Source organism: Cryptomeria japonica, chromosome 3, assembly GCF_030272615.1.
Source record: "Cryptomeria japonica chromosome 3, Sugi_1.0, whole genome shotgun sequence".
Taxonomy (NCBI): Eukaryota; Viridiplantae; Streptophyta; class Pinopsida; order Cupressales; family Cupressaceae; genus Cryptomeria; species Cryptomeria japonica.
Genome location: NC_081407.1, coordinates 236980310 through 236993974, shown reverse-complemented (window position 1 = coordinate 236993974; position 13665 = coordinate 236980310). Strand labels below are relative to the sequence as shown.

The window sequence follows — 13665 nt, the reverse complement described above, 5'->3', positions numbered from 1 at the left end:
ATGCCCTCAATAGTGGCAGTAACATATACTCTCTGAGGGTTCTCCTTATTTATCTTCTCTATCCCACCAGTTGATGATGTTTATTGCTATTTGGGTGGACGAATGGGCTTCTACACACCAAAAGTAGGCGCATATCGAGTCTGTTTGGCTTGGCCTGCTTCGGAGGAGTGGAAACAGGTTTAGTCTTCTTTGGTTTCACCATGTCTTCCTCCTTTAGGATGTTTTATTCTCTTTCCCTTTGCACAACCTCCTTGGATAAAACCATCTATTTTCCCAACTCTTCTACCTCTCTCCTTACTTTCCTCTTCCTAGTAGGTCCGGTAAACTTTTTATGCAAATTGAGGTCTTTTTCTTGACACGTACCAAACCTCTCCTCCTTGTCATCTACCAATTGACTCAACAAATGTTGAGCATATGCATCAAGAGTGGTATCATCCACCTCATACCCCATGTGCATGATCTAGACAGTTCTTGGCTCAACTGCCTCCATGTGACATTGGTCTTTATCAACCATGAAGCATATGGTTTTCTCATATTTCTCAACAATTTATTTAGGGATCCTTTCCCTACTATACATTGATGCTTGAAAATATTTGAAGTATCCCCACAAGGCGGATTTCTAAGCAACAGTATCTCCTAAACCCTACAATCCTTCCTTTATCTAAACAACCACCGATTTATCATAACCCCATTGAATCTTTCCAATACTGGGGATCTCATTTAGAAAATACAATGCTAAGAAACAATCAAGGAAACAAACTTAAATACATGCTTCTTTTCCCACTTAATCATCTTTAGGTTTCATAATAACTCACTAAGAAGCACTGAGCAAAGATCATACCTCTTCCCTTCCTTCATAATCTCATAACCTGCAAATATGACCATGCCGGATATAGAATTATGCCTGATGGATTTCTCTATCTTATATCCAGTCACAATCGAGGCAAATCTAATATCAAGATCTATAATATCATTGATAGTCATCGGCCAACTATCAAACTGAGATCCAGTAATCTTTGTTAGCATTGTGTTTTGTATTTTCCTCAATCCCGGGACCTCACTAATTGCACTTAAATAGGTAACTGCTTCAATGGCTTGCTTGGTGATCTTATAAGGTTGGTCCAGCCACATGAATTCAACTTAGAATGTATCAAAACTATTTTGGTTCATCGAACACTGGGAAATGGATGAATTGGATGAAACCCTTGTCATGCAGTGACTTGTATTCCGACTTTAAATTTCCTAGACTATCCATCATGTTCTTGGTGTAAAGTGAAAGCATGTTTGCATTCCCAAGCTCCTCAATGTTGCAATGGATATATGCCCTAATATCTTCGTTGTCGAGTATACTATATGGGACAGAGGAAAATGCACCTTTCGGATTATCCGTAGTTGATTTGAATGGGTGCCTCTTGAACACAGGCTTTGCTCTCTCTAAATTTTTTACCATCAATGGAGTCGCAACACCAGATGTAGATGCAGATGCAATTTTAAAATATGGATACAAAAGGATAGCTTCGCAAACAAAAAATACCTTATGATTCTCAACGGAGTGCAAGAAATCGCTGATTGATTGCTTCAAGCTCGGATTTAGCTGCTAAAAATCCTTTTCTTTGTTGCTTCTTCTCTTCTCTCTTGTTCATACTGTGAAGAATGAGCTATTGATATGCCATTTTATCCATTGAAAACCTAATTTCAAGTTGTAATAAATGCACAACCCTAATGACTTTTGGATACACTTATTTTCATCAATTCACTCACCAGAATCCCAAACTACCTTGAAATCTTCCAAATAACCTTTAAACATCTAATCTAGATCTTTTGCAACCTTCTAGAACTGATTATAGATCCCCGCAAGGGGTTTTTAAATACCTGCATGATAATCTCCCCCTAAGGCCAAAATGCCTTAGTTACCAGATGAGGTTCCATTACCGGATTCAGTTGTGGGGCCATTTTGCACATTTGAATCTTCCTTTTTCATCCACATATTCTTATGGTGATCTTTGATCTCTTCTACTTTATATTTTCCTTTTTCATTTGAATTATTCTTGTTCATTGGTGCATTCTTACTTCTGCAATATCTTGCAATATGACTAGGCTTGTTGCATGCATGACAAGCAACATTCCTCTGCATAGGCCTAAAGTTTATTTGATTTGGTCTCATCATGGATTGGTTAGATATGTGTCCAAACATCCCACATCCATAGCATCTCTTGTTCTGAAAATTATTTATCACTGTTTTGCACATGTTTGACTTGTGACCAAAATTGTTGCATATGAAACATTGACTGGTAAAGGTAGGACCATTATGCATCACTTTATTCATAATTCCATTATTCATCTTACTTCTATATTGACTTTCCATTTGACCAAATTTACTACAGAAAAACATTTACCATTGCATTTATAGGCATTAGGTTGTCATTCCAAAGGTTTCTTGATCTTCTGCTGATTATTGTTTTGACTAGAACTGGAGGATTATCCTTTCTCAAATCCAAGTCCTCGCATTTCTTTCCCATGTCTCATAATTTCCAGCATCTCGTCCAACTAGGATAAGCTGGCTTTGAACTTTTCTTTGTACTCATTTGCAGTAGTCAGCTCATCTCTCAGAATTATGATTTGCCTTTCAAGTTCTTGTCCATCATTCTTTATTTGCACTAATTCAAGCTTCAACTGATCATTCTCATATGTCAATCTACAAAATTTATCAGATTTGTCCTTCAATGGTTGAGTCATTGTTTCTTCAATCTTCTTTCGGTCCTCAATCTCCTTAGTCAGCTTCATTACAATGGATTGCATCTCATTCTTCAAAACTGTATTCTCCCTATCCAACTTCTCACATTCATTTGTCTTATCTTGTAGGACTTGATTATCAACACTTTGTTCTTCTTTCTCCTTGAACTTATCCATCGAATCCTTTCTATTTTCTCTAAAAGTATTCAATTGATCTTTTAGGGTTTCAATGAAATCTTTAGATGCATTCAAGTTTATTTTCAAGATACTCGTTTCCTTCATCACTACATCAAGATCTTCAAGTGCCACACTAGTTGTCTCTGCAAATCAGAGTCCACTGATTCAATCTTCTAGATCTTCCTCAAGCTATTACGCTTCTTTGGAGGAACTAGGTTCTGATTCCAATTATTGGAATCAATGACCACTGAGAGGGGGGTTGAATCGATGCTTAATTATTTGCAAACTTATCAAGCTGGTTCTTAAACCACCAGATGCATGAAAAAGTAATCAAAGTGTAGAAATATAAAATGACCGACCACACAACCATAACACCCAAATTTTTACGTGAAAACCCAGAAAAGGAAAAACCATGATGGGATTGAGTACCCACAATATTATTATACTATGGCTAGTAGTAGAACAATATTATAAAAGTGGAATCCACTTGCATTCAGGCTCACTGTCTAGAGCTGACTACTCAATTACAAAAGGGGTACAACCAGGAGGAAGGCTCATTTCCTTACAGGATATTACAAAATGATTATAAAGATAAATGAACTAAAGAATATCATCTAACTATACCAAAATATAGTTCTGGTTAGGCTCTGATTGTCTCCAGCAACTGATCTATCAATCTATTATGTAACACTGTGCTATCACATACTGGAGCAACAAAGTCTTCACTAAGCTTACAATTTCACTCACACAGACTTCCTTTGCTCATCGCACACACCAAAATTACCAACCAAACCAATCTTATATATTTGAATCATCAAAAAGAAGCATTTACTAAGTCGGCTTCCAAAAATCGTATAACACGCAACATGAAACATGTTCCACCAAGTCGGCTCAATCCGATCATTGATCCAAATGTGGACCAAAACAAGATGATAAAATGCTTCCCATAAGTCGGTTCAATCACCTCAAATGCGAAATTGATAATTGAAATCATCCCAACAAATCCGCAACACACATTAATCCAAAATAGCTCTGCCCTAACTGAAATATCAGATATCGGAGCTCTAAACTAGCACATAATTCATCGGATATCAAGATCACAAAGTAATTTATCTTGAACCTTGAATCAATTGCCTTGATCACCGCAACCCAAAATACATCACCGAAATCAAGATATGCACCATGATCTCATGCTGTATCGGTAATTGAGTTCCACCTTCCAGACTTATGCCTTATGAACAATATGACTTCCGGTAAACTAGATTTATGTACACTAGTTGGGATCTACAAATTGAGTTTCCATTAATGACAACCCCTAAACATCTATCATGCACCAATCTCCACAAGAACAGTGTCTCTTGCCAACAATTAATAGATAAGTGGAGATATTTTTTACAAGAAGTTAAATTATGATCTCGCTATTAGGATTCAACTATATAGTTTCCAGGTCAAACTTGTTGACCCATGTTGCATGAGTACTGGTTCACAAGAACCTATATCTCATGAGAATGAATGGTAGACTCTGCACTCATTGCATCTAGGTGATGCCCATAGAGGCATTGGGCCTTCTTAGGTGGTCACCCATCCCAGTACTACTCTAACTCAAGCATGCTTACCTATGGAGTTTTGTCTAAGGTTAAACCCATTTAACTTTCAACAACATTTGCAAAACCTTCAAGAAGTATTGTGCCTTGAACCATTCCTTATAGAGCCTCTTTATCTTATCAATTTATAAGTAGGAGATAACCACATACACAATTTCTCATTAAGAAAATGTTATTCTTAATGAAAGTTGGTTATTCACTCATTAAATAATGAATCTATCTAAAAAAGATTTTGAAGAATTTTACATAAGAATACTTAAATTATGATTCCTATAGAATTTGTAAAAGAAGCATTTTCTTAGAACATTTATTCTATCCAAACAATTGTATAATAAAGAATGCAACAACCACAAAATACAAAAATAAAATATCACTAATTGAACATGAAAAAACTATGTACCTTTATTTACACAGGGAAAAAAATCTAACTTTTGATATATTAACATTTTTTAAATTTATTTATTGGAAAAGAAGTTGGTAATGACATGACCTTTGTGTCTACTCAAATAATAGCGATAAAAAATGTGAGGCCCTTTAATCCCATATCTACACTATATTTTAATCAGATTTAAGCCTATGACCATTATGTTTATCTTCTCATATGTCAATGGTTTATTAAAAATCTACTTCATTTTAAAATGTGAAGATCTCGTAATTATCCATTAAGTCTTCTAGAACATTTACTTATTTGACTATGGTAACATAGATATTGATAAGAAGTCATCTACAAATATAGTCATCCTCAACTAACGAACTTCAACATAAGTCACTTTCGACACTGATTATCCACCCACCTAAACAATGACGTTTATTTTTGTTATTTTCATTAGCGGTTTAAAATTTGTATTCTGCCCAGCCTGGTTCTAATTCTTCACGCCCACGGAATCTTATAAACCTATCAACCAATCCATTGCACAGTCCTTATCTCTTGCAGGTCGTTAGAACGTGTGGTGACATCGGGTTTGATTATGTCAAATTTCTTTTACTGATTAGCAGAGCGCCAACAAGGACCAAGTCCATGGATAAAGAGCCCTCTCTATCCACCATTCCTCACCTATGAATTTGCTATTCTCCTCTCTTTTGCTTTTGTTTCTTACCTCCCAACAATGGCCAACGCGTCGCTTGCCGCTCCGATTCTTATGATTCTCACTATATCAGCCATCTTTTTAGGAAAAGTTGAAGCAGAAGATTCAAGAATGACATACATTGTTCACATGATGAAGTCGATGAAGCCTCATCACTTTAACTTACACCAGCACTGGTATTCTTCGATGCTGAACCATGTCTCAACATCTGATACTGGAAGTGACATGTTATATACATATGATACACTCTTGCACGGCTTTGCTGCTAGGATGAGTAAAGAAGAGGCTGAAGCCATGCAGAATATGGATGGCTGCTTGGGCGTAATCTTCTCTTCTCTCAATCAAATCGCCACAACGAGAACGCCTGAGTTCTTGGGGCTCACTTCTTCTTCTTCTTCGTCAGGAGTATGGTCCAAATATTCGACTTATGCTGAGGACATTATCATAGGGGTGATCGACACTGGAATATGGCCTGAAAGCCAAAGCTTCAATGATCAAGGCCTTGAACCCATTCCTTCAAGATGGAAGGGTGCATGTGAAAACGGGCAGCGGTTCAATTTTTCGCACTGTAATAAGAAGATCATTGGAGCTCGATATTTTTTGAAAGGCTACGAACAGACAGAATTTGTCATCAACGAAACATTGGAGTATAAATCTCCACGAGACAACAATGGGCATGGCACACATACAGCTTCTACCATTGCTGGGGCTGCAGTGTCTGCGACCAGTTTCTTGGGTTTCGCCAACGGAACTGCCAGAGGGATGGCCCCACGGGCCAGGCTGGCAATCTACAAAGTTTGTTGGGCGAATGGCTGCGATGATGCAGACGTAGCTGCTGCCATGGAACAAGCCATTGCAGATGGCGTGGACATCATTTCTTTGTCAATTAGCTCGGAAGACCAGCCATTTTACAAGGATGCCAAAGCCATCGCAGAATTTGGGGCAATCGAGAAGGGTGTTTTTGTTTCTGCGTCGGCAGGGAATGAGGGACCTCGTTCATATTCTGTCGGTAATCCAGCCCCCTGGATTACTACCGTGGGTGCAAGCACCATCGACAGAGATTTCCCTGCTTCTCTAGTCTTGGGCAACCAAGACAAACAAAGGGGAACTTCTACGTACAGGGGTAGATATAAAATTCAAGAGAGACCTCTTTCTCTGGTCTATTCATCTACCAACAGTAGTTCAAGTCGTTGCCTCGCCGGCAGCCTTGACCGAAATATAGTGGAGGGTAAAATCGTGGTGTGTGATCAAGAGGACTCTAGAATCCCTGATAAAGGCAACGAAGTGGCAAGAGCAGGGGGTGCAGGAATGATTGTATCGAATGGAGTGAGTTTTGGTGAACTGCAGCTCATTACCAATACTAACAATCTACCGGCTATCAATGTGGGTTTTAGAGCTGGAGAAAAAATCAAGGCCTATATCAACAACACGGGGATTAATGCTACTGCTACCTTGAGCCTCCCAGGATTGACTGTAGTGGGAAAGACCGTGGCTGCTCCCATTGTGGCGGGCTTTTCATCCAGAGGACCGACTGTAGCATACCCACAGATTCTGAAGCCAGATATGATTTCTCCCGGTGTGAACATATTGGCAGCATATGCGGAAGAGCGAGAAGAAGCCTTGCCCTACATGTTTCTATCAGGGACATCCATGGCCTGTCCTCATGTCAGTGGCATTGCAGCACTCATTAAAGCTGTTCATCCTACGTGGAGTCCAGCCGCCCTTAAGTCAGCTCTCATGACTTCTTCTTCCATTGTTGACAATACAGAGCAGGCCATCAGGGATTCATCGACCATGGAAGCAGCCGACCCATTTGCCATTGGTGCCGGTCAGGTGAACCCAACAGGTGCAGTAAATCCCGGGCTTGTTTATGATCTGGAACCTCAGGACTACGTCAACTTTCTCTGCACCCTCAATTACACCTCTCATCAGATAGCCCTTCTCACCAAGAAATCAGTTTCCTGTCCGAGTCCCAGTTTGGAAGTCGGAGATCTCAACTACCCATCGTTCTCTGTGCTGTTCAACTCTAGCAAGGAATTGATTCAGGTGAAGAGAAGAACAGTGACGAATGTGGGTGCACAAGCTCATGCGGTGTATCGAGCTAGCGTGAATAGCCCTCCCGGAGTAAAAATAACCGTGCAACCAGAGACGTTGGAGTTCAGAAAACTAGAGGATAAAGCAAGCTATAGTGTAATATTTGAAACCAACATAACATCTCCATCTGCCTCTCATCATTTTGGAGAGATAAGATGGACATGCATAGAGGGAGGAACACACGTTGTTCGTAGTCAAGTTGTTCTGCAATGGCAATCTGCAGTTTAATCTACTTTGACATTGATGCATTGTTTATGGCACTCCCAACTTGACATTGCATTGCAGTCATTACAGCTGCTTCATTTGTGTATTCCAATTAATAATCAGGCAAGGAATTTGGAATGCTTTCCTTCTCAAAGAAATCTTATTACATTTAACCTTTTTTTAATAATTAATGCGGCAGAGGCATCGCTTGATGAGCAGTTTAAGACCGTTTTTAGAGTTTTATTTCTAGATGCATGAAAGGATTTATTTTTTGTGATCTTTTAAAAAGGGCACGAACAGTTATTTTAACCTCCCAGATTTCATAATATACTTCTAAGTTCCATGATAAACACAGGAAATTAAAGATAGTTTTAGTTCAAGTACTCTTTTATTCAGTTAATTTTTTTTTTTAAAAGGTAAATTAATTATCATCCAGACCAACCGACTCACCTCACGCCGTCTCTAGCCGACCATGCTGTCCATGCTAATCTCTCACTTGTCCACAATAAATTCCGCATCTAACTATTTGCTATATTATTGTCGAATTTATTATGTATTTCCTTAAAAATTAAATGACTGAGCCTGCTGTTGGTAGTATATAGTAATTTCTACCATCAACCATATGCTACCACCACCAACCTGCATTAAAGAAGACTGTCGGTGCAAGAAAAGTCTAGATGATCGAATGATGAAGGAAAGAAATCCAGAAGCTTCCTCCAAAGGACCTCATCTGTATGCTTCTAGAGAATTCTCATGACCTCTATAAATAGAGGCAGATGTAATACGCCCGAAGCAAGCAATAAGAAATCTGTTTTAAGTGCAGTAGCACAAGTATACTCTTTTCCTCTGTTTTTCCCCTGTTTCTGCCCACTTTCATAGTGGTATCAGAGCTAGGTGAGAGGAGCAGACCGTGAGAAGTGTCCACAGCTGAGTGATGAAGAAAGGAGCTATTGCAGATTATAGAAGATAGCTGCTTATGCTGTTGAGTGTATGAAAAAGAAGTTCGTTGAAAAAAGAGATTGAAGTTTTTTGAAAGTTTCCCCCACCTTCATGTGTATCGGAAGTTGTTGTTCGCTGCTCCAAAGATGAACGTGTTGTTTACAGGAAGCATTGCCCTCATCAACTGAGAAGAGTCGAAAGAGTGAAAGAGGCCGCAGCCAACAAGGAGGAGATTAGTCGTATTTCTCAAGAAGAATTCTTGAAACACGATATACAATCATGGCATCAGGAATGAATTATATGCAACCTCTAATTCCAGTGTTTACAGGAAAAAATTATGATACTTGGGCGATAAGAATGAAGACATTATTTCGTTCTCAAGAATTGTTGGATATAGTAGAGAAAGGGTATGTAGAACCACAAAATGAGGCATCATTAACCTCGAATGAAAAGAATAAGCTTGAGGAGAATAGGAAGAAGGACATAAGGGCCTTACAAATTATTCAACAAGGTATGGATGATATTGTTCTTGCTAGAATTAGTGGAGTTACTTCAGCCAAGAAAGCATGAGAAATATTAGAGACAACATATCAAGGAACAAGTAAGGTTAAAGTAGCAAAGTTGCAAGCACTTAGAAGGGATTTTGAAAATCTTCAAATGAAAGAATCTGATTCAGTAGAACAATTTTCAGTTCAAGTTATGAATGTGGTTAATCAAATTAGATTAAATGGTGATGAGCTAACAGATCAAAAAGTTGTAGAAAAGATTCTTAGAAGTTTGCCTAGCAAGTTTGATACTATTGTGGTTGCAATTGAAGAATCTAAAGACTTGTCAAAATTGTCTATAGATGAGTTGTTTGGATCATTATATAATCATGAATACAGGTTGAACAAGAGTAGTAATTCTTCATTAGAGAATGCCTTCAAGTCACAGATGACATTTGGCAGAGGCAGAGGAAGAGGGAATTTTCAAAAAGAGGAGAGAAGAAGTCCTGAACCAGGAGGAAGGAGAAATCAAAGTTTCAACACAAGGGGACGTAGCAATAATCAATCATCACAAAGGTATGATAAGTCCAATATTTAATGTTACTACTGCAAAAAGTATGGACACTTTTCTAGTGAATGTCGAAAGAAACAAGTTGATATAGGAAAGCAAAATGCAAATTTTATTGAAAATAGTTCGGAAACATTGTTCATTACATGTCATATAGCACAAGAAAGTCCAAGTGATTCTTGGTTTCTAGATAGCGGGTGTAGCAATCACATGACAGGAAATAGAGATTTATTTGATTACTTGGATAGCTCAATTAAATCGGAAGTGAAATTAGGTAACAATGACAGAGTAGAAGTAATGGGAAAAGGTACAATCAATGTGATGACAAATTTTGGTAAGAGGACTATTCTTGATGTTTATTATGTACCGGGTTTGAAACACAATCTCATAAGTGTGGGTCAACTTGTTCAAAAAGCTTATAAGGTTATCTTTGAGAATAATGTGTGTACTATATTTGATAAATCTCCTTATAACATGATAATTGCAAGGATTGAAATGACAAGGAATATGATGTACCTGTAGACACCCAAAATTGTCTAGTCTAAATAAATAAATTTTATTTATTTAATTATCTAAGCTTAATTCTTCTATTAATTAAATAAATCTTTATTTATTTAATTAATTCATTTATCCTCTTCTAGCCTTATTTCTCATTTAAATAAATACATTTATTTATTTAAATTATCCTTTTCCTAAATTAAATAAATATCTTATTTATTTAATTGATCCCACTTCTTCTATTAATTAAATGAATCTTTATTTATTTAATTAATTCATTAGCCTTTCCTACCCATGACACATGTCATTCATCTCTTAATTCATACACTACCTACCCTTTCATTATTTTATTATTTTCTCTACCTACCCTCTAATCATAGCCGACTTCCTTTTACACCTCTCAATCTTATCCCTCCATTTCTTATGGTGTCTTCTATATAAGGAGATGCTTCATTCATTATCAAACCCTAATGACTTGACTATTTGATCAATTGACTACTTGGCATATGCGATCCTACTTGCAACCACATTCCGTTCTTTGTTGAGCTCTTGTGCACATGAAATCTGAAAGCAAATATATCAAGCAAAATCAATGGAGATAGGAAGAATGGAGATCCAAACCCTATTGGACATGTGATGGTATAATCTTTGTGATTTCATTTGATTTGCATTGTCTTAGGTAATCTTCATATGTTATGGTGGATTTTTGTTGTTGTTACGCTAGGGTTTTGTGGTTGAATTCATTTAGCCTTTCAATATCGTTATTATTGTTATCCATTTTCACCATATACATATTGGCACGCCCGGTGGGACTCTTGTCCCTTTTGCATTTAACATCCTTGTTGCAGATTTTGTGTTTTGAAGTTGCAGATCTGACATTTTCGACAGCATTTTGATATTTTCGTGTCTGCGTACTTTCGGATCGTGTTTTTGATTTTTTGCCGCGTCTATGACATCTGGAATCGCGTCTATGTCCTCGGCAGTATTTTATTTTGCAAATTCTGAAAACCGCGTCTGTGTTCATCAGTCGCGTCTGCGATGTTTTTAGACGTGTCTGTGTCCAGAAGTCGCGTCTGGGTTCTGGAGCCGCGTCTGTGTCTCACAGAAGCGCGTCTAAGTCAGGGAGTCGCGTCTGTGTAGGAGGTAACCACATCTGTGTGCATTGATTTCATTTTTGGAGTTTATTGATTTAGTTTTTGGTCTTGCATTTAATGTTTCAGACCCAGTTTATTTTGAGCTAACATTTTCAGATCTAGCTAACGAAATTGGTGCAGCTTGTCCTGAAAGCAAAAAAATCATTTGGTTGAAGGCCCCTATTTTCACAAAGTCTTTTGGATTTAAAAATTTACCTAACTTGTGTGCTTGTAGGAAGGGGTGATTATTTGAAACAATCTAAACTACTAACAACTCTTTGTTGCAGGTCCTTGGCAAGGGTTTTTGGATTTTTATTGTGTGCTTTGTTTTCAATAGACTAGCAAACACTTCAATTGGTGCACTAAAATTGAATCATTGTTTTTTGTGTCTTGAGCAATAGGTTCTTTTTGTTTAATTTTTAGAGGGCCTGCCTTCTCGTGTGGTCATTAGGACTACTAGTGAGAAGAGAACGACCCAAGTAGTAGCAAAAGAAAAGCCATCTTCTTCCAAACCACTATAAATAATTGTATTCATGGTGAAAACTATGAATAACGTGTGCTGATTAGTTCATACTGACACTATGTCTCCCCATAAACCCATTTGATCAAATTTATTTGATCAGTTGTAGGGCGTAACCCCTATCGGCTGGGAGCCTTCTGTATTTACAGAGCTGAAAGTGCCGCATGTATGGCCACATGAGCAGATGCCCTTACTAGCACCTTTTTGTTTCAGAAGCCCAAATCCTTCTAGTTGTTGGGGCAGGAGGTTGGACCTCTGGTAGTGGCCCACACACATACAGTTCTTAGTAGAGATACAAAGTTCACCATGGGGAGTTTTCGTGGGGACTGATGCTTGGCTGACTCGAGAAGTGAGTGCCGAGGGTGGAGCCAGTGAGGTCAAGCATCTAAGTATCCGCTCTGAATAGCGTAGCCTCAGGGGTAAAACCCTATGTGGGATCAACAACTATTGTCTTGGCCAGCCATAAGAATTGTGCTTGACTTATTTTAAACAATCAAACATTCAAGACCAAACATCAAAACATTGTGTCTTTTGTGTCTTCAAGTGTATGCAAAACATTTTTTTACATCAAACAACACACTTTTCTTGGAGTCATTTGGAGTCTAGACACTTACAAACATTGAGTCTTCATTAACATTGTGTCCTCTTGTCACAAAAAAAATAGTCAAACAGTCAGATTTGGTCACAACAAAACAACTTCACAGATTGGAAAAAATTGCACAAATCTGTAGAAACATGTCTGTGTCGGACATAATAGCGTCTGTGTTGTATAATCGCGTCTGTGTTTCCAGAATCAACAGTGCACTTTACAAAAATCTCAGAAATGCGTCTGTGTTAAATAGAACCACATCTGTGTCAGGAAAGCACATCTGTGCAGTATACAGGCGTGTCTGTGTTCAGAATTGAAATAAAAAAACTTTTACAGTCCAGCAAACAAACACAGTCAGTTTCGGAATTCTTGAGCTTCCTAGGTCATTTCTCCAGGGTTCATTTAGCATTCAACCTGTCTTTGGGTCTCACATAGTCCATCATTGCTTTACATCTTGCATTACATTCACATTTGTCTAAACTTGAGTCAAAAGGTCACTTGCTTGTCCTCATCGTACTTTGTCAACACACTACATACAACAAACACTTTGCTAAGTGGTCCCTCATCAAGGTCTATCACCTTTGGGTCTCATTTGGTCTTACTTAGAGTCAAGGTCAACTTACCTCATCGAGAGAAACTATCCTCTCTTTGGAAGTCACACCTACTCTACTACATACATACTTGGTCTTACACTTTGGACATTGCAAGTACATCTCAGATTCATTTACATTCCACCCAACTCTTGGTCTTCCATACTTTTTCCATTTTCATCTAGTCTCACATATCTCGGTCAATACCTAGTTCATGGTTGAAACCCGTCTTCAAAAATCTAGGAGAGAAACTAGAGAGGCTCAAGAGTCTGCAAACATGAGTTCTTATGAGTATGACAATGATATCTTTTTCAATTCTGATCATACCACATTACCTGACATGGATGCCTATAGAAACATTCCAAATGTTGAGAACATAGACACTACAAACAATAATGATACACACAATGACAATATGGACAACTTTTCCATACATTCAGCAGATG

General features: G+C 38.0%; 1 protein-coding gene across 1 annotated transcript; it reads left to right on the top strand.

Moving 5' to 3' along the window:
- The first annotated feature begins 5348 nt into the window (after positions 1-5348).
- Positions 5349-8086, top strand: LOC131074393 (subtilisin-like protease SBT1.7). Its single transcript, XM_058011016.2, has one exon. It carries the CDS (start codon positions 5621-5623, stop codon positions 7919-7921), a length of 2301 nt encoding a protein of 766 aa, XP_057866999.2. The 5' UTR covers positions 5349-5620; the 3' UTR covers positions 7922-8086.
- Positions 8087-13665: the final 5579 nt, after the last annotated feature.

What these genes read in the sequence shown, in the direction of transcription:
- LOC131074393 (XM_058011016.2), top strand. Translation starts at nt 5,621, where the DNA reads ATGGCCAACGCGTCGCTTGCCGCTCCGATTCTTATGATTCTCACTATA.